This window comes from Agelaius phoeniceus, chromosome 11 (assembly GCF_051311805.1).
Source record: "Agelaius phoeniceus isolate bAgePho1 chromosome 11, bAgePho1.hap1, whole genome shotgun sequence".
Classification (NCBI taxonomy): domain Eukaryota; kingdom Metazoa; phylum Chordata; class Aves; order Passeriformes; family Icteridae; genus Agelaius; species Agelaius phoeniceus.
In genome coordinates this window covers 20,168,158-20,189,860 of record NC_135275.1, presented here as the reverse complement: position 1 = coordinate 20,189,860, position 21,703 = coordinate 20,168,158, and the positions used below count along the sequence as shown (strand labels likewise).

The window sequence follows — 21,703 nt, the reverse complement described above, 5'->3', positions numbered from 1 at the left end:
ATTTGTTCTTTGGGCTGGGGAAGGGCAGGTTCAGTGCAGAACCAGCAAATATCTGCTGAGATTTAACCCCTTGCACAGGCTCTGACTACAAAGCCTTGGAAAATTTCTCTGTCTTTTCTTTCCCTAAATTAGCCCAAGAAAGAAAAACCTGCATCTCCAGCAATATTTTGGAAGCCTGGAATTTCAGAAATGAGGGCTGCTTGCCCAAAAGCAGAGCAGGAGGATTTGGTCATGTGTGGTTACTGCCCCAGGTCAGACACACCAACCAACTTTTCAAATACAGATGCCAACAGCAGTAAGGCAGTACCCAGCCCCTAAATATGCTGCCATTTAAATTACAAAATGTTATTTTACATTTAGTATTTCAACTCATCAAAAATATATCCCTATTAATGGGATTCTGGGCACCCTCATTGCATATTCTGCTTTTTAAGCCCTGTAAATTGTGATCCTGAACGCTGCCTGGTGGCAGGGAGTTCTTTAGGGTTCCTGTGTACAGCACTGCTCTTCCCATTAAATTTCCAATAAAGCATTTCCATTTTTATATCTGAAACCCCAGAAACAGCACTGGAGGAACCCAGCATTTAACTCTTAAATTTAATACAAACTATTTCGCTCGGCATGAAAGCTTTTTAAAATTACTCCAGTGCAGATTGTGCTTCACTCTTGTACTTGGTGAGCTTAATATGTCCATGGCAACTGATGAATATTCCTGCTGCTCCTGCTATAAATAACAAACCTATTTGGCAAATCTGAGATGTAAATATTAAATCCAGCACAAAGGCAATTTTCTGTCCCTTTTTTTGCTCCCTTCTGAGTTAGGAGCAGGTACTTTCCAAGCAGATCACAATATTGCAGAAACCACCCACTTTGATTGACACTGCTTTCAACACCAATCACACTTTTGGGGCTGGGGTGATGCTGTGTAGGGCCAGGCTTGGCTGCAGCAGCATTCCCTGAACATTTGGGATCAGGGTGATGTGTGTAGGGTCTGCAGCAGCATTCCCTGAACATTTGGGATCAGGGTGATGTGTGTAGGGTCTGCAGCAGCATTCCCTGAACATTTGGGATCATGGTGATGTGTGTAGGGTCTGCAGCAGCATTCCCTGAACCAGGAGTGCCCCAAGTCCCAGCACCAAGGTGGCACAATCAGAGCACAGCTTTTGGAGAGCCACCAGGATTTGTGGCTTTGTTTTCAGAAGCTCCAAGGCAGAGTCTCACCTGCAGGAGCATATGGGCAGCTGGGTCACAATTTTTCATGTGCAAATTAGGCTTGAGGGCATGGAAAAGGAGCCAGTGCCCTTCCCAACAGATGGTGGCATGGAGTGAGTGAGAGCCTGTGTGGAGATGCAGCTTTGGGGCAGTGCCAGGGGCTGCAGACACAGCCAGGAGAGCTGAGCTCAGCTCATCCTGTTCAATCTGCAGACATTGCTGCTCCTGCTGGCCACAGTCCCACTGTGGTGAGGAGCCCTGCTGGCATGGAGCACTCAGGAGCAGGGCATGGTGGCACCGAGCCACAGCTCCTCCTGGCCAGCCTGGTGCCAGCCCCAGGGGCAGGGACAGCCAGCAGAGCTGTCACCTCCCCTGCCTGGCTGTGCCAAGCCTGGCTGGGTGCTAATTGTGATGCCTCAGGATTGCAGCTTTGATATTTTCCATCTATCTGTAACCCTGCAGTTCTTTAGTGTGTAACTCCAAACTCCACACTCAGTGGGAGCTGCTCCTTCCCCATTTGGGGCAGACACAACAATTCCTCTGCAGGCCTGGCAATCAAGGACACCTCACTGCCTCAGGGCCCAGAGATGGGAACAAAAGGGAGTTGGGGGAGCAAACTTGGGCTCAATGACTTCATTACCTGAAGCTGGAATTGGCAGATTCACCCCAAAATGCAAATGGACCAAACTTATAAAAGTGTGCAAACCCTGACCCGTGGTCCATTTTTGGGTGTAGCCCCTGGGGGGCTTTGTGTGCCCTAAATGTACCTGAAGGCCCTTCAATAAATAGAACAGTTTCAATAAATAGAGCAGCTTTTTATTCCCTTAATTCTGGCTGGCCTCTGTTTTTAGGTAGACCCAAAAGCCATCACTGCTCTTGTCAGATGTTCTAATTTGCTAAATCTATAAAAATTTTATACACGTTACCCAGCCTGTGCATCTTTGGCATTTTCCACCTGACCAATTGTGCACCTAAGGATCTTTAGATAAAGGTAACCCCTTTTTATCACCCTAATTCTGTCTGGTTTGTGATTCTAGGACCAGAGAAAAAGGCATCAGCCCCACCAATCCACTCTCCCCAGCCCTTGAAATGGGATCAATGTGTTGTGTCCCACCCAAATTTCACCTTCCTGCCACTCCACCAAGACACCAGCACTTCCCTGGCACCCTGCAGCCCCTCAGCTCTGCCCCAGAGCCCATGCCAAGACACCAGATGCAGCTGGTGCTACAATGGGAAGGATTAAATTGCTTGAGAACTCTTCTTTAAAGCCATTTTGAAACATCCTTTGGCACAGCACCAGAAAAATCAGAATTGAACTTTCTTAGATTCAGGAGGAAACCAGCAGCACCAGCACAGCCCTCTCCTCCACCCAGGAATTGGGGTTTAGTCAGATTACCCAGACCAGGCTGAGGGGTGCAGCTGTGGGTGAACATGAGAGTGGGAGGAATAAATGGGGGTGTTGGAGAATTGCTGCTCAGAGCAGTGCTGAACCCCCCTGGCAGCCAGGGCTCCAATCCTTGCTCACAAACACATCAATCCCAGCCCTTCCAGCAAAGCCCTCCATAGATTGTGCCATCAATATCAGCCTGGCAGCTCCTGCAGCAGTGTCACCACTCCAGAGCTGCCCCAGAAACAGGGGCTGCATTCTGCAGCACTCAGCTCTGGGCTCAGGAAAAGCATTGATTCCAGCTGGGGAAACTCCTCGGGCACAGGAATAAAGGGCTCAGAACCAGGGCCAAAACCATGCTCGTAGCACAATTTAAGGACATCATTCTCAAGCAACTGGACTAATTCTTAACATCATAATAACAAGTGATGAAACTGTAAAAAAAACCCAAAAAAAGCAGCTGTGGATTTCTGGCTGTAGGTAAAGTAAGGTTTACAGCCAGAATTGCTGGGAACTTCACTGGACACATCCATAACCTGGATTCAGTGGATTAATAATTAAAAAAAGGTTATTTTTTACACAAAGTAATTAGATGGACAGGGAAAATACCAACTTCTCTTATAGCAATGACCCAGTGGAATGGATGGGATAGGTCAGGAATTCAGACTCTGTTCTGCCTGACTGAGGGCCGCAAGGTCTGGGATATGCTTGGCCCTGGGAAATCAAACCCTACTGCAGATATTGGGGTGGAGAAGAGGTGAAATGTTTCATCCTATAAAAGGGAGCAGCAGCTAAAGCCCATCAGGAGAAATACATGCATGAAAAACATGTGATTTGCATGTTTGGTTGGTAGTCTCCTCCCTACATAGCCTAAACAAGGATAAAAAAAGATAATAATTCGTCCACATTTAACACCAACTTAATTTCTGACAAGATCTTTTATTTATAATTTATAATAATAATAATTTATATATTTATTAATATAATAATTAAAATAATTAAATAATAATATTATTATATAACATACTTATATTATAATATTATAATTATATATTATAATGTTATAATATTATTATAATTTTATAAATTATAATATCATAATATAATTATATTATTATATTGTTATATAATATAATTATATTGTGATATAATTTATTATTATTATTATTATTATTGTTGTTGTTGTTGTTGTTGTTGTTGTTATAAGATTATTATAATAATAATAACTTATTTTCATTTAGGATCTGCATGTGGGAACCTGTTGACTACCAAAAGTTGAAAAAAGCTGTTCTTAGCTTCTTCTGCAAGGTAAATCCTTGCAGTAATGGAGCATTCTGAGAAAATAAAACTCTGGGCTGAAATTTCCCTCAGGAAAAGCTCCTGCAGGGAGTGTTGAAGGAGAGGTAACACTGAACAATAAATGGAATATTGCCATATTCCAGCCTCTCTGCCACTGAGTGGAAGACTGGAGGTGTTCTGCAGCACAGCCAAGGAGAACATGAGATCTGCTCATTCCTTTAATGACAATTACAGGTAATTAATCAAAGAGAACTCTTCCCCTGCACCCAGCAGGCTCAAGGTGAGGATGAGCTTCCTAAATTCTGCTGCACTCAACAAAGCTGCAACACTTAAATCCTCTCTGAATCTTGCCCTGGGCCATCTGAAATGCACAAACAGATGCAGAATGAGCCTTTCCACTGTGGAAACACCTCTCAAGAGCATCCCCACCTTCCAAACAGCTTTGCATTTTGTTTACTGAGTTTTATTGTCCCTGCTTCCCAAGTGCCTGCTTTGGAAATCTCTGCTGCTTCCCCTGCTGTTGCTAATTTCACCTGTTTGGGCTATTTTAAGTTTCCTTCTGCCAGCAAGAGTCTTTGAGTTCTCTATTAATGGTGAAACGTTCACATCATTACCCCACAGGCATTCCCAAATCAGGCATTTCCATTCTGCCAAGTCCCCCCTTCTTCCTGGCCCTACCTGCACCCATTCCCTTCTGCTGGGGTTGGGGGTTCTGAATCTCTGCTGAGTTATTGCTCTGAGAATGTAACAAAAACCTTCCAGAGAAAAGGGATTTTACTGCAACAGTCACAAATTTATCTCTGTTCTTATCTACAGCCTTATCTGCAAGAAAATACCAGTCCAGTATTTCAGTATACTGCTGCCAGTTCTCATTGCCTGGATTAAACAGTCCCATTTCTCCCTAAATTGCCAGATTTCAAATATTTTATCATTCATGTTGTTTAAGAAAAGGTCATCCATACACTCCTAGGAGGAATCATTGCTTGATCAACTGAACCAAGACAAGACAGAGAAATTCCCACTGTCCAGAACACCTGCAGCAGAGACCTCATCCCCCAAAGGCCAAACTCAAATCATCTCCATCAGCTTATAATTGATTTTCTCCCCTAAATTACCAAGCCAGGAAAGCATCTGAAAAGGCAAGAGCTGCTGCTGCCACCTCTGATTACTGCAGCTTTGTTTTGTTTACTGCTATTCCCATAGATGTGTGATTAAGCACTTGAACTCAATTTAAGGGCATCATCCACTGGAAAATTCACAGCCACTGACCAGACTGCTCCACTTGGAGCACTGGGAAAGAGATTTAAATCAGATTTTAGGAGGAATTCTTTACCATGAGGGAGCTGAGGCCCTGGCACAGGTGCCCAGAGCAGCTGGGGCTGCCCCTGGATCCCTGGCAGTGCCCAAGGCCAGGCTGGACACTGGGGCTGGAGCACCTGGGACAGTGGGAGGTGTCCCTGCCCATGGAAATGGGATGAGCTTTAAGGTCCTTCCCAACCCAACCCGTTCTGTGATGATTTCATGACTGTCAGCCACTCTTAGCCACAACAATTCTGCTTTCAGCTGGGGAAGGGATTGACAGCACAACCCCTCTCCCAGCACAAAACTCTCCCATTGCTTTGCATTTCCAGATGCACAACAACGTTTTCTGCTCTCTGCACTGTCAGTTCTGAGACTGTTTTACACCCCATAAATTCCATGATGTGCCCAAGCAAAGACCGACAAACCCTCGTTATTTAGGACGATATACACTGAATTTCATGCACTTAAGCTGCTAGCACTTTTCACAGTGCTTTTCCTAGAAAACATCTCAGTGTCACTGGGGCAGCTCCTGCCTGCAGCTTGCCCCCAGCACGGGGCTGGAGCTGGGCTGGAAGCTGAGCACAGGAAAGCACAAGGCTGGAAGCTGAGCACAGGAAAGCACAAACCCTGCCAAGGTAGCTGCTCACGCTGAGCAGGGCCAGCACAGGCAGGGCTGGATCCCTGCAGCCTGCCCTGGGGACTAAAGCAAAGTCAGCAAGGTCTGAAGCAAAAGGCCAAGCCAGATTCTTTTTGGTGTGAGTGGATGGATGGGCTGACAGCCCGCGGTGCAGGCCGCGCTCGGCCGCCGTGCCTGACACAGGTACAAAACTCAGCTACCAGAGATGCTCACATCCTCACAACTGGGAGGTGTTCCCCCTCTCCATTTCCCTGGCTGCCTTGTGGTCATTTCTAGCTGCTGTCCTGACCATCAGTGGGCTCTGCAGCACAGCAGTTTCTCCTCCTCCACGACACAGATGCTGCAAAGCCTGTGCCCTGTGCCAGGACATGGCAGACTGGGGCTGCAGGAAAGCCATGCACACTCCAGCCCCGTGCACTCAAAAAACCCTAAAAGCTTCCCACACCCAGCACTTACACAGGCAGCAGATCCTCTGTGTGGATGTGTTCCATGTCCCAGGCCTGCCCTACAAAGCACAGCAGCCAGGAGGAAGAGCTCAGGATGTGCAAGCACAAGTCCAGCTCCTGGTCCAGGCAGGAGTGGCACAGAGCTGGGGATTGAGGCTGCCAGGCCAGGAGCAAACACTGCTATTCATGTGAGACAGGGAAAAACAACGAGTCCAGACCCTGATGAATGAATGCACAACAAAACAAAGCCCCAAATCCATGTCCTTGTGCTCTGCTCTTCCTTCTCCTGCACAGCCATTTCATGCACTTCCCCTCTGACAAACCTCTCCTTCCAGCACACTTTTACACCTTCCAGGCCTGACTAGCAGTCAAATTTATTTCCATAAATCCACTGAAGTGCAGATTTCTGTGCAGTTAAACATTTCCTTTGCTAGCAGACATCTCCCATGTGTTTGAGCATTCAAAGCCACTTGCAGGCAGGCTTTGCTATCTCTCCTCAGCACGTGCAGCCAAATCCCAGCATGGGGGTTGTGGTGGGGAAGAGTCTAGCACAGAATGAGGCTGAACAGAGAAATACTGTCACCAAAGAGGGAGGAAGAAAAAAGGAAGGAAAGAAGAGAAAAGCTGACAAGAAGAAAAACTGGCACTGGAAAAATGCCAGCCCAGGACAGTCAGTCTTCAGGCTGGCAGCAGAAATGTCACTAAGGGCAAAAAGAAGAGGGTCTCTGATGACAGACATGTGCACAGGTTTGCACAGGGTTGATTAAAAAATAAACAGCAATAAAAAGGTCCCATTTCCCTCTACTTAGTGTTGGTAACAATTTATGGCAATTCACAGGCACAACTGTGCAGAAGTTTATAGCCTGCAGTCAGACAGAGCCCTTCACCTACCCACAGGTCAGAAAAGATGTAAAACTACCAGAAAAGATGTAAAACTACCCAAACACCTGGGTTTTTCCTACCTGAGCTTTTCCCCCTCTCAGGGGTGAATCCTTCTCCTGGCACCAAACTCAAACCTTGTCCAGGAGCAGGTCCCACCTTGGCAGGGTCAGGGCCCTGTGGGGCTCCTCCACTGAGCATCCCACAGCTGCATCCCCCTCTGCCCATGGCAGCCCTCCAGGGATGGATCCATTGGCACTGGAGAGTCCTGAGAGAATTCAAACGAATTTCATTCAAATAAATTCAAATTTAGGGTCTTTTCACAGTGATTAGAATCAGAGAATCACAGAATCACCAGGTTGGGAGAGACCTTCAAGATCATCAAGTCCAGCCCAGCCCCAACAGCTCAACTGAACCCTGGCACCCAGTGCCACATCCAGGATTGTTAAACACAGACAGGCATGGGGACTCCACCACCTCCCCAGGCAGAACATTCCAGAACTTTTTCACAGATATTTCAATACTGACAGAAGCACCCAGAATTAAAATGCTACAAGGTGACTATCTGCATCTTTAAACCTTTAAATTCTTCTATAGAACTAGCATTTAAAGGCTTAATTTTCAAGTCCCGTTTGTTTGAAATTATTTAATGAGTCCACATTGCTTTCAACAAGTGAAGATCTTATTTCAGACAGGTATTTTTGCAAAAAGGTTAAGTAACCTTATCTACAGCTCCCTGAAAGGTGCCTGTGCTCAGCTGGGGCTGGGCTCTGTCTCCAGCAGCACTGACACAACCAGAGCACACAGCCTCAAGGGAAATACAGGTTGGATAGCAGGGAAAAGTTTTTCACAGGAATAGTGATAAAGTTCTGGAATGGCTGCCCAGGGAGGTGGTGGAGTGGCCATCCCTGGGTGTGTTTAACAAAGCCTGGATGTGGCACTGGGTGCCAGGGTTGAGTTGGGATATTGGGGCTGGGTTGGACTCCATGATCTGGAAGGTCTCTCCCAAGCTGGTGATTCTGTGGTTGTGTAATACCAGGCTCAGCAGAAGGCAGAGGGATGGGTGATGCTCCTTCCAGCCAGTCCAGCCTGCAGGGGGAGGAGGGGGTCGATATCACACATTAAATAATCCAAGTAATAACAGGCTAAAAATAACTGAGTGAGCACATTGCCTGTAGAACTCCAAAGGGCCTGCCAAGGCTCACAGGACACGCACTCCTCCCCCTTCCCAGGCATCAAATAGATACTGCAGAGGCTTGGAAAAGCCCCAAATGAATAGGTGACACATAAATTTCCATGTAGGAGGAGAAAAAAAAAATATAAATCCCTTATAGATTTCCCTGGTTTTCTCAGAAGCCACTGCTGCTGTGAGGGAAGGGAGGTCTTACCTGGCATTGCAATGGGTTTGTTCCTTAAAATATGCCAATATTCTGCCTTTGGTTCATTTATTGCACCTGATATAAAACCTAGCCCCTGACCTGGGCTGGGTGGCTGCTTTATTCTCTGCACAGACATTTATAAATGAGGGACAGAGGCTTTTCTTCAGACAATTCCTTCTCTTGCTTTGTTTTCCTCCTCATCTAAGATAAAAGATAAAGTGTATTTGTGCAGGTTTTGTCAGCAGAGAGCCACAGTTAGAGCTGGCTGGGTGACAAAACCTGGCCTCTCCAAAACACACTCATGTTTTAATGACTGTGATTCTCCTCTGGGGAAGGATCTGGGGGTGCTGGTCAACAATCAGCTCACCAGACTTTCCTCTCACTCACAACCTTCATAAAAAAAAATTATTGTAATCCTTACAGTTTGAATCCTGACCTTCCTTTTATATTCCTCTTTTCCCTACAAGTGTTTCAGACCAGCTGGGGCTGCCATGGTGATCCCAAAACACAAAGAAATTGTCAACTCAATGAAGTGCTAGAAGAGCTGACAGCACATGTCCCAAGGGGGAAGAGTCTCATCCCAAGTTATCCAAGTGGTGCAGGGGCAAAGCCAAAGTTTTTATGTCAATTCTCAGCTTGGAAGTAACTCCAAGTACAATTCAGGCAACACAGAATTCCAGAGAAAACGTTACAAAAAAAAAAAAAAAAAGAAAAAAGAAAAAAAAACAAACCAGAAGAAAGATTTGGTTTTGGGAAAGAGAAGGATCTTAAACCAAGAGACAGTTTGTTAGTTATGTCCATTCTGGGAACATCTCAAACCTGCCCAGAGGCAAAACAAACCAACCCAGTTCTTTGCTGGCATTTGGGACACTTAAATGCTACTTGCCCTGGGTACTTAAATTAATATAAAACAAATCACCCTGGAGCAACAAACAGAACATTTCCTAGTAAACAAGACAGCTCTAATTATTTAACAGTGGAACCCAGAATAATTAAGCCACGGTATTCAGAGCAGCTAAAAGCTAATTATATAATCAAGTGCCCAAAATATTTCAGCTCTCTTTTTGAAAAACAGAAAAACCAGGTTGTTTCATTTCAAGACCAGAGAGCAGCCAGCATCTCCAAGGACAAGCCTTCAAGGTGATGCATCTTAGCCTTTCCCAGAGGCTGCCTGGGACTTGGACTCCTTCCCTGGAGGCCCTGGCTGCCCACTGGAGCAGCTGCTCTCCCTCCAGGCACGTTGCTGGCAGCTGGGGGGGCTCTGCTCCCAATTCCCTGCCCTCACTTTTTCCCTGGGATGCTGCCAGCTCTGCTGCCAGCTCTGCCTCACCATGGAGCAATCATCCCCCTGCCCAAAGAGCTGCTCCTGTGGGGCCCAGGGGCAGACACAGAGGGAGCAGAGCTTTCCCTGCACTGGTTTTGGGAGTGGAGGGGTTGGGATGGAGGATTTGGCTGTGATGCCTTTTTGGGGCTACATTAAAACAGTGGCCAGGCAGAATTAAGGCAATAAAAAGCTGTTCTGTTTATTGAAGGGTCTTCAGGTACATTTAGGGCAGATAGACCCCTCCAGGGGCTGCACCCAAAAATGGTGCCAGGGAAGTGCTGGTGTCTTGGTGGAGTGGCAGGAAGGTGAAATTTGGGTGGGACACAACACAGTGATCCCATTTCAAGGGCTGTGCAGAGTGGATTGGTGGGGCTGATGCCTTTTTCTCTGGTCCTAGAATCACAAACCAGACAGAATAAGGATGATAAAAAGGGGTTACCTTTATCTAAAGATCCTTAGGTGCACAATTGGTCAGGTGGAAAATGCCAAAGATGCACAGGCTGGGTAACGTGTATAAAATTTTTATAGATTTTGCAAATTAGAATATCTGACAAGAGCAGTGATGCCTTTTAGGGCTACCTAGAAACAGAGGCCAGACAGAATCAAGGCAATAAAAAGCTGCTCTATTTATTGAAGCTGTTCTATTTATTGAAGGGCCTTCAGGCACATTTAGGGCCCACAAAGCCCCCCAGGGGCTACACCCAAAAATGCACGATGGGTCAGGGTTTGCACACTTTTATAAGTTTGGTCCATTTGCATAATTGGGGGTGAATCTGGCAATTCCAGCTTCAGGTAATGAAGTCATTGACCCCAAGTTTGCTCCCCCAAGTCCCTTTTGTTCCCATCTCTGGGCCCTGAGGCAGTGAGGTGTCCTTGATTGCCAGGCCTGCAGAGGAATTGTTGTGTCTGCCCCAAATGGGGAAGCAGCAGCAGCTCCCACTGAGTGTGGAGTTTGGAGTCACACACTAAAGAACTGCAGGGTTGCAAATAGATGGAAAATAGAAAAGCTGCAATCCTGAGGCACAGCAGCACAGCCTGGAGGCCCACACCTGGGAGCTGGCAAGCCCTCAGCATGGCACAGGGCCTGGAGCCAGCCTGGTGCCATCAGGCAGTTCTGGCAGCTCCAGGGGAAGAGCTGGACAGTGCCAGGACACAGGAGATGCCAGGAAAGGTCGAGGCTGGCACCTGCAGCCTGGGGTAATGGAGCCCTTTCTCCTGGGGTGGGGCCCTGGGCCAGCCAAAGGTGCCAGAAGCAAGGGCTGGATTTTGGGATTGAGCTGCCCCAGGGCCTCATTGCTCTGCCACCTGAGCAGTGCTGGGTGTCCTGTGCTCCTGAGCAAGGTGAAACACTCAGGAGCTGGGACCTGCCTGTTCTGGAGTCTAAATCCCTGAGGATGTGGGATTCTGATCCCTAACACAACACCCCCACCACCAGCTTCAATTCCTGCAGCTCTGCCCAGCCAGTGACACTGGATTTGTGCTAATGTCACTCCTGGGACAGCCCACAGTGCTGGGGCATGGCTCAGCTCTGGGAAATGCAGGCACTGGGGGAGAGCAGCTGCTAATGAGCACATCTGGATCTCCACCTCCTGCTGCTCATCAGCAGCACCACAGCAGCTCTGCAGATGTTTTTAGGTAGCTGGGCCTGGTGCCAAATGCACGTCCTGACCTTTGAAAACAGCTTTTTTTCCTGTGACTGTGCACAGAGCGTCGGGCTCTGCTGAAACCATCCAGCTCAGAAGTGATCGTTCAGTCCCTGTTTCCCTTCAGACTTCATCATTACAAGGTCATCAAGCACAGCATGGTTTAAAACACACAGAAAACAGCCACCAGAGTTCTTAGGAACATCAAGCAGCTTCTCTGTCTTTCTGCAATGCTTCAATCTGGCTGCTGATTAACTCTCGCTTTATATTTAAAATTCCACTTGCCATAAGAGTGTCTGAGGGGGTGTTTGAAAGCTGAATGACATGACTGTAATTACAGGCAAATGGATGCTGCATGGCTAAAACATGATGGCTGCAGGAAGACCAAAGGGTGAAATTAAATACTTGAGAGAAGAATTAAAAAAAAAAATTAATGAAACCCCCGAATTATGAAGGATTTTAGCTAAAAGCTTTTCAATGTCTTTGCCTCCTGGCTTCAGACTGCCTCATTCAGGTTTTTGCTTATTAGGAGACTTAGAAATGTGTTTAAAAATGACCCTGAGTTCCTCACCAGATCACAGGAGACAGAGAACACAGTGAGAATGTGCAAGGTCTCACATGGCTCAGATTTGCATTATGGGCATTGGCAGCACAACCCTATGGACATTTTGACAGGCTCCCCTGCTCCAAAGAGGTGTCACCAAGGGTCATCCCCACCTCTCCTTGTTCACATCCACTGCTCTCTACACTTTGACCAAATCCACTGATTTTCTGCCAAAACCCCTCCTTTCTTTCCTCTCCTCTTTTTTAAGCCCTTGCTTTAAATCACTGCATCCTCTTTCTGCCAAACCTCGTGGCTTTTCATCTCCCCTTGCAGGAACCTGTGCCAGCAAGAGTAGCCAAGGTACTTTTTGTTCTCTCCTCGAATTTGAGACCTTTTTTGAGCTGGTTTTGAACTGTTTCCATGACACACAGCACGGAGCAGCCAGATGAAAGGGCAGACCCTACATGTCCAGTGCTTTTCCCTCACCAAACCCATCCTTGCCCCACATCCCAGTCCCATACAGGACTGGGACCACACCTGCACCATGGAACACCTGCAGGGACCTGGCTCTGCACCTCCTGCTTTGCTCAGGGCTCTCCAACCCTTTCCTTGGGCGTTTCTTTAGAGCTCACTCCATTTCCACAGCTTCAGAAACCACAAAATTCCCATCCCAGCACTGCAAGGCTCTGTGCAGACCATTCCAAGACCCAGTTCCCAGCAGCTCAGGGCTGGATGTTCACATTGTGCTGAGCTTCCTCCACCAGCCCTGCTCCTGCTCTGCCTCCCCCTCCGGAGCTGACGTGCTCATTATTTGAGCTGTTAATTTTATGGCTGCATGAAGTGGTGCCAGCAGAGCACGTGGGGCTGTGGTTGATTGAATGATTGATTTTACACAGTTGTCTTCTCCCTGCACTGCTAAGGGTTTTTATTTGGGATTAACAAACCTCGCTATTCCACTTCACAGCTCCTCGGCTCCTGTTCAACTTCTCTACCTTACGTGCACTTTATGGGGCAAGGATCCAGTTCAGCCATCTCCAAATAAACATTCTAAAGAAAAATAGCAAAAAACAGCAGTCTATAAGGGATCAGAGGCATGCACACATTTTTAGGGCCCAACAAAAAAAAGAACCCATAAACCACACAAACCTTGAGGCGTGACACCCCAAATTCTTTGTCTCATTTTTAATAAGAAGGTAACATAGTTAGGTAAATATTATAAAGCTGTAATTGCAGACACAAAATACCAAGATATACTTATATATATACAGATATAGATGATATATAGATAATGATTAGATATAGATATAGATAGATACAGATAGATATAGATATAGATTATATAGATATATATAGATATGTGTGTGTGTGTATATATATGATTCAAAGTGTCTTGCTAAAACTAGAAGACAAGGTTCAAGAGCAACCAAAAAATGTCACAGGTTTTTGTTAACCTATTGCTGATATAAAAAAAAAGATCAAGGAAAGTAAAACACACAACTAATTAGTAGTGTCGTTTTTCAGGAACAAAAACCTACAAGCGGTCCTCATTCCATAAGAATTAGACATTTTGGATTCTTTCTACCTAAAATGAGACCAAAAAATTAAATATTTACATAACTGCGCTGCAACATTCCATTTAGATTATTGCTGGGATTATTATTTTTTCAACACTCTTAATAAAAATAAAATAATTCAATACCAATTGCATTTTTAAAGACAAAGCTGCTTTGATCCCAAAAAGTTATGACAGAAAGACAAGGTCTGCCAAGTCCTGAACCTGCAGCAAACAAGATGTGAGATCTTGGCAAAATGAAAGTACAGCAGAGAAGCAGCACTTTAAAAATCCTTAAAATTGGAGAGGCACAAGATGATAACCCCATAAAGAAGTGAAAGATTGGAGGGCTGCACCATCACCCGTTTGGCGTGTGCAGAAAGCAATCCCAAGTTTTATAGACATTAGAGAACTTTGTACTGCTCACCCAAAAATAAAGCAGTGCTTGGAAAAAATCTGCCCCCGAGTCCTCGAAGAATTTAAGGGTAGAACAAGCTGCTATCTTGAACAAAGATAAATAAGACACTTTATATTGCTTTTCAATTATTTTAGGCTGAGGATCACAATGTGGGAAAGAGAAATGTCAAGCAGAGATAAACGCAGGGCAGACGTTGATAGAGGAATGTGGATTTCCCTCCCCAGGAGCTGCTGCCTTAACCCCAGCCCACTGCTGGGATCTGCCTCAGCAGATGTAAGGGAGATGTAAAGGAGATGTAAAGGAGATGTAAAGGAGATGTAAAGGAGCCACAGTTTGGTCCTGACAGGGAGAAGGGACAGTGGCAAAGAGCACAGAGCTGTCCCAAGGCTGAGGGGGACAGGGAGAGGCAGCACTGCCAGTCCTGAGCACTGATGGGGCTGGGATTGAAGGCAGGGAGGCCCTGATTGAAATCTGACTCTATTGATTCAGGTGGCTGAACAATTGCTTTATTAAAACTATATTATATTACATTATACTATACTAAATTACATACTAAAGAAAAACCTGTGACTGTGTGCTACAGCCAGGACACAGTGATTGGTTAATTAATATAAGCAACTATCACTAGAATTCAATTACCAAATCCCTTCAGGTAAACAATCTTCCTAAGACCTTCTACATGTGTAAAAGCAACATGGTTTTACATGGAGCAGACAAGGGATAAGAATTTTTTTCTCTCTGTGCTTCTCCAGGAAAAAAAACTTGGGAGACAGAATTCTCTCTCTCTCTGTTCAGAGAATGTGAATGCTACAGGCTGGGAAGTGGACAAGCCCAGTGCTCCAGGAGCTGGGAGCCACCAGGAACATCCCTGCTGTGCCAGAAACATCCAAACCCAAACCCATGAGGTGCAGACAGCACTGAGCCTGCCCTCAAACCCACCCTGAGCTCAGCATCCTCCCCAGGCTGGATCCAGGATGGAACCTGCCCTCAAACCAACCCAGAGCTCAGCATCCTCCCCAGGCTGGATCCAGGATGGAACCTGCCCCAAAACCAACCCCGAGCATCCTCTCTGGGCTGGATGCAGGCTGGACCTGCCCCAAAACCAACCCTGAGCTCAGCATCCTCCCCAGGCTGGACCTGCCCCAAAACCAACCCTGAGCTCAGCATCCTCCCTGGGCTGGATCCAGGATGGAACCTGCCCTCAAACCAACCCTGAGCTCAGCATCCTCTCCGGGCTGGATCCAGGATGGAACCTGCCCCAAAACCAACTCTGAGCATCCTCCCCAGGCTGGATCCAGGATGGTCCTGCCCCCTGATGGTCCCTGGGGACATCAGGGCTGGGTTTGGGCCAGCTGGGACCCAAAGTGTGACCTGAGGAGCTGCTGCTGGGCCAGCAGCCAGCCCAGAGAGGAGAGGGGATGAGAGGGGGGATGCAGAGTGCAGAGCTCACTGCTCCCTTCAGGACACGCAGGACTGAGCCAGCTCCTCACAGCACAGAGCCAAGACCTTTTCTTGAGAGACAAAAGGAGGGAGGGAGATCAGTGGTGTGTTACAGCAGAGCTGCCTTCAGCTAATAGCTCAGCAATTTGGGTTCTGTTCTCTCTGCTGCTGGGCTCAAAATATCTCCTGTTTCCCAAAAGACAGCCCTGGCTGCCAGCCTGCAGGCTGTGCTGAAGCTGTTCCACTTTGGAGAGGACAGCTAAAGATTTGTTCTGCCACCTAGAGTGAATTTATTTTACTTTTTTTTTTTTAATCATCGTCATCTGGCCCCTCTTCAGAGCATTCATCCAGGAAAGGGGACGCATGGAGTCCCAACCAGTGCTCCAGTGATTATTTAAGTTCATCATATGCTCATTAGGTAAGGTAAAATCAACAAATATTCACCGGGGCATGGGCTAGAGAGGAGGAAGGAAATCAAACTGTTCATTCAAAGGGCAAGGGGAGCATTTCTGAGCAAGGTCTGAAGCTTCTGTGAGAGAGAGGCAGCAGCACTGATGGAGAGGAACAAAAAGGAAGCAGGAGACATGAAAATTTCTGTGGCTAAAATAGGAAAGAGAAGAATTTTGGACAGAAATAAAAGGGAGCATGAGGAATCTGAGTGTGATGGAGTGGAAAATGTGAGTAAGCAGAGTCGAGGCGGCAAAGCCAGGCAGAGTCAGAAGCACCTTGGCAGCTGCAGTGAGTGGGACAGGGAGGTGACACCAGGAGTGCTCCTGAGGAAGGGCATTAACCCCAACACACGGGAAGGGCAGGTGCAGAGACATGGGCAGAAAGAGCAGGGCAGAATGCGGGTGAAACAGCAACACTTCCATGGACAAACAATGGAAATGGAAAGAGGCTGAGATACAAAGGGCAGATAAAGGAGGGCAATATCCATGGGCACACACTGCTGGGATGGTGGGATGTATGGGATGATGGGATGCTGGGATGTATGGGATGGTGGGATTTTGGGATATACAGGATGTTGGGATGGGGGGGATTTTTGGGATATACGTGATGTTGGGATTTTTGGGATATACAGGATGTTGGGGTACTGGGATGTATGAGATCTATGGGATGTATGGGATGTTGGGATGCTGCTGCCTCCTTCCTCCTCCAACATCCAAGCCCAGATGCACACTGTGCATCTTCTGACCCACAGAGAGAGCTCAGTGCTGCTCATTTTTGGCAGTGCTGAGACAGCAGGAGTGAGGTTATACACGAGCTTGGGCTGATCCAGTTCACCCAGGTTCTCACATCTGCTGGACTGATGGTTTGAAGGCAAGCTTGCTTTCCTGCAAACCTTTTAAACCTTTTGTTGTGTTCACACAGAATCCACTTTATCTTCTGATTATACTCCTTAGCCTATAAAGACTCTGCACAAGTACAGTCCTACTAGTAAGGCATAATATTAACAGCATGCACAACCTTGCCCAGTGCTGAACTGCTCCATCACAGTAATTACTGACACAAAAGTGCTTGATCTAGCTGAATAAAGTCCATGTACATTCACCAGGAACAGAAATCACAGCTGCTAAAAGTCAGATGCATAAAAGCAGCATTAGGGGGAAAAAATGCAGATTTGTGGAGAGGAAAAAAAAAAAATCTATTGTTGCTGATTTACCCATGTACTAATCTATTTTTGCCTCTAAACTGAAAGAGGGTTTTGTTTGGTGACTGACACATATTTGAGTCACATCAGAAGGGAGAGAATAATCCCCACCTGCTGTCATATTGTTCTCCAGCTGATTGTCCTCTTGATCTGTAGTGCTCATATCACAGCAGGGAGCACATGGAAAAGGGGGTTGGACAGGCAGGAGAGATGTGCTGGAGAGAACAGTCAAAAATGCACAGAATGGCCTAATCAGCAAAGAGAAAATCAGGCTGTTGGCAGCAGGGGGGGAGAGAAAAACGAAGCAAAAAAACAAAAGAATAAAATTTTGTTGGATGAGACACAATAACCAGAACCCCACACTCATGGACACTGATCCTGTGCCCCCCTTACAACCCACACATCTGATTTTCTGTACAGCAGAACCATTCTCCAACAAAGCCCATGACAGCTCATGGTATAAACAGCCCAAAAAATCCATTTGTGATAGATATAAAATGTATTTAAGGCAGATTTTATCGTGCTGCTTGGGAAGTCCTGCCCTGCTCCCATTTCCCAGCACTGGGAGTTCACAGCTGCCCCAGCACTCCGGGGTGGGAGATTTAAATGCCTTTGTCTCCAAAGCAAGAGCTGCCTTTGGGCCACGTTTTCACAGATTAGTTGTTTGCACGAGTGAGTTGCTTTTTGAAATGCCCTGATGCCTCTGGGATCCCCTGACACGGAGTGTGAGCCCAGGCACTGCTGCAGCCCAGAGCCCCCAGCCCCGCTGCTGCCACACCCAGAGCATCAAAAACGCTGAGTTAAAAACCCAAAATACAAAATTTATATTCTCCCTGCCCGATTTGAGCCGTTTTGACAGAAGTCCAGGCTCCACCACAACGTTTTCATTCATCCTGAGGTCTTTAATGAGGAAGACTCATTAGCATGTAGTCAAACTCAGGTTTCCCCACCTCAGAGCACATCCCAACCTTTGCTGCTCTGTTACCTGTGCACAGCTTCTCATTAAATATGACACAGATTTGTTACCTTGCTGAGCTGGCTGTAAATTGAACTTGTCATAGTGAAGTGCATGTTTTCCAGTTCTTCATCTCTTTGCTTCCTGTTGCTATAGTGACCATCAGAAATCAGAGCCTAAAAGGCAAAGAGAGAGGAGATTCTTTCTCTGTTTAAATAGCACCTTCCATCTCCAACACCGGCAGGTTCTCTCGTTTCAGCTTTGCTTGTTAAGATAACCACACAAAAGAGCTGAGCTCCTCCAGCTTTCAGGGTCTCAGCCAAATCTGCTGAAGCCAAAGGCAGCGTTTTCAACGGCTTCAAGGAGCTCTAGATTGTGCCTGTATTGCCTCAAAGATGAATTCAGTACAGATTTGCAGCATTTTGCAGCTCATTTTAGCTTAAACCCCTCAGCACAGGAATATGCTGATGTCCTGCTACAGCAATGATGCCATGAGGAGAATGGGACATCCATCCATCCATCCCTCCATCCCTCCATCCATCCCTCCATCCATCCATCCATCCATCCATCCATCCATCCATCCATCCCTCCATCCATGTGGAAGAGGTTTTACAGCAACTTCTGTGAGCCAGAGAGAAGTTTGATAAGAGCGTCCATGTTTACCCCTGGAAGAATTTTCTACCAAGGTCATTGGCATAGAGACCAAGAAAGGAAGAAGGAGAAAAAAGAGAAACCTGCAGCTGCCTGTTCCAATGAGCACTTTGTTTGTCTCTTGTGACCAATGAGTAAACTTAAGAGTTTGGTAAGAATGTATAAAAAGCATGCAGGCTGTGATAAAAACAGGTTTGAAGCCTTCTGAAAATGGAGTGTTGCTTTGTATTGTGACTATCTCAACTACAATAAAAAAATCCATCCATCCATCCATCCATCCATCCATCCATCCATCCATCCATCCATCATCCATCCATCCATCCATCCATCCCTCCACCCACCCACCCCTCCAATGATCCCTGATTCCATCCATGATTCCATCTATGATTCCATCCATCCATCCATCCATCCCTCCATCCATCCATCCATCCATCCCATCCATCTCACGAACAAAGCCAGTGCTGACTCTCCCTTGTTATTACAGACCCTTTTCATCTCCTGAATTTATGTCCCACTTTTTTGTTTAAAGGACAGAATAGGTGCTTTTAGGTAGTGGTTATTAATGCTGAGAGACAAAAGCCAAGGTAGAATCACTGGGATTGGGTCTGAAAGTGGAACGTGAAGGGTAAATAACACCCTCTGTACTGGGTGCTCTCTGCAGCCATCCACACTGACTGGAGGCCTGAAATCAGAGGTATCCCAGTTATTCCTGGGCTCAGATATCAACCCCAAGCTCCTGATAGCATGCAATTATCCACCCCTTCCACAACAGCAGCTCTTCCTTCTCCCCTTCCTTCTCCCCTTCCTTCTCTGCCAATGCTCCAGCCCAGAACACAAACAGCAGTCAGAAACATTCCTGAGTCATGTAGGAAATGCTCCATCCAAACCAACATCTGGCAGTCTTAAATGTTGTGTTTCAATGCTTTGGGATGGAAAATCATAGACACAAATTCCCTTGCTGATGAGGCCTCCACTTCCCCACATCCCACCTGCAATAAATGCAAGCCATCAACATCACACCCTGCAATTTACCCACACTTGCAGTTTATGGAAATATTAAAAATGAAATGCCAAACAGATGTTCAACAGACCTGCTTTGATAAGAAAACAAATTACAAGTTATGGAACTAATGTCTTCTTAAGGGAGGAAATGCAAAGAGCTTGAAATTCAATAAGTGAAAAATGTGGAAATTAAAAATTGTAGCTTTTAAAAAATTGGTCAGAATGACAGAATTCTGCAGGGAAACACCCAATTTCTTGTCTGACAGCAGGTGGCAGCAGGATTCCCACCACAAATTCCAGATTTGGAATGACATCCCCCCAGATCATATTGGAACACTCATCTGTGCCCTAAGGTTGTTTGGTGAGTGAGCTGACAGAAATAAACCTGGGCTGAGCACATCTGCATTTCCACAGCTGCCAATGGAAGTTCACAATGCAGGAGCTGAAAATATTTGGCATTTAACAATTATTAAGAACATCACTTTTTGCCCATTAGAAGCCCAGGATTTGCATCAAACTTTCAAAAGTCTCTGCTGCTGTTACATCACAGCACTCAGTGTAGGTGGGACGGAGAAACCTGGGAATTTAGAGGTGAAATATTTCCATAAAACATCACAAAAACATTGGTAGGAATTCCGAGAAAATATAAGAAACTGCATTCTGTAAACCTCAGCCCAAAACGACTTCAGGAGATGCTTTGGCAAAGGCATGCACAGAGAGCTGAGATGTCTCTGATAAAGCATCACGTGCTGGTCAGACTGGCTCCCACTAAAGCCTTATTGAATTTAGAGCTCCTGAGAAAAAGCAGGAGAAAATTATTATTGATGATACAAGGCTTTGAAACGTTTAAAGGAAACCTTACTCTTATTTATTCCACAGTGTTGCTCATGGAGCAAGACAGACATAACTGAGGGAGCTGCTTAGTGATTTGTTAACCAAAATGTAATTAAAGAATAGACAAAAATGCTTTAAAATATTGTGAAGGTGGGTTTATTTGATTATTTTATTTTCGTTTTTGTACTTAGCTTGTTTCTTGGGCTTATCCTTCAAAGCTGCTTGAGGTAGGGAGGAATTGCAGCACTAATGGGAGCAAATGGGGCCAGCTGGATGGAGCAACAGGAATTAAAGGACAATAAAGACAGAAAAAGAGGGATGGCAGCCACAGCCAGGACAGCCAACTGTGGCACAAGTGACCAAAGGTTGCAAGAGACACCAAACAATGACCCAAAGCCCAATGTGGCCAAAATAATCCCAAGGTTTGAATGAAACCCATGAAGAAAAGAAAGCCTGAGGAGCAGAAGGGCAGAGAGAACTGGCCCTCACCAGCTTTGACATAAAATATTTGAAATTACTTAAACCTGTGAAGGATTTTATTTTTTTCTTAAATATTATTTGCAGGCTTAAATAAAAGAATTCTGCCAAGGTAAGAGGCAATTCCCTCCTCTGTCCCCCTGCTTTTAAAGGATGAGATCCAAGTCATGAATATTACAGTGACTTAGAAATTCATTTACACAGTTTTACTGCTTTGGACAAAACACAGCCACTTCCCAAGCCTGATGAAATATTGTTATCCTCATAATTCACTTTGTGCAGCTTCAGCAAGGCATTTGGATTTGTGGCTGTTCCCGTTTGAGGGTGAAATTGAATTGGAAATTCACGTGTGAGCCATGGGCGTGAGGCAAGTCTGAGGATCAGGAAAGCACCAGATAAATTCCCCTCCCAGCCCAAAATCAAATCCCAGCGGGGAGGCCCTGGAGAGGGTCCCCATTGCTGTGACAGTTGAGGACAATGAAAGAGCTGAAGCCAGAGGTGAACACAAGCTTGTTTCAAGTGATGATAATGAAATTTAGATCTATTTTATTTATAGTGTGAGCACTGATTGCTGTGAGCAGTAATGGGAGGCAGCAGACCAATTTATGCTTTAGCCTTTGATAACATGGACTTATTAAGGACGTTATTGATTAAAGAGAAATTAGCAACTG

General features: G+C 46.0%; 1 protein-coding gene across 1 annotated transcript in view; it reads right to left on the bottom strand.

Annotated features, from left to right (window-relative positions):
- LOC143695006 (uncharacterized) overlaps positions 1-21,703 on the bottom strand; it is a 165,016-nt gene that overhangs the window by 23,285 nt on the left and 120,028 nt on the right. The window contains exon 3 of the mRNA XM_077184600.1: positions 18,140-18,244. Coding sequence (XP_077040715.1) covers positions 18,140-18,184 — 45 coding nt within the window. The 5' untranslated portion in view covers positions 18,185-18,244. The remainder of the gene's footprint in view (positions 1-18,139; positions 18,245-21,703) is intronic.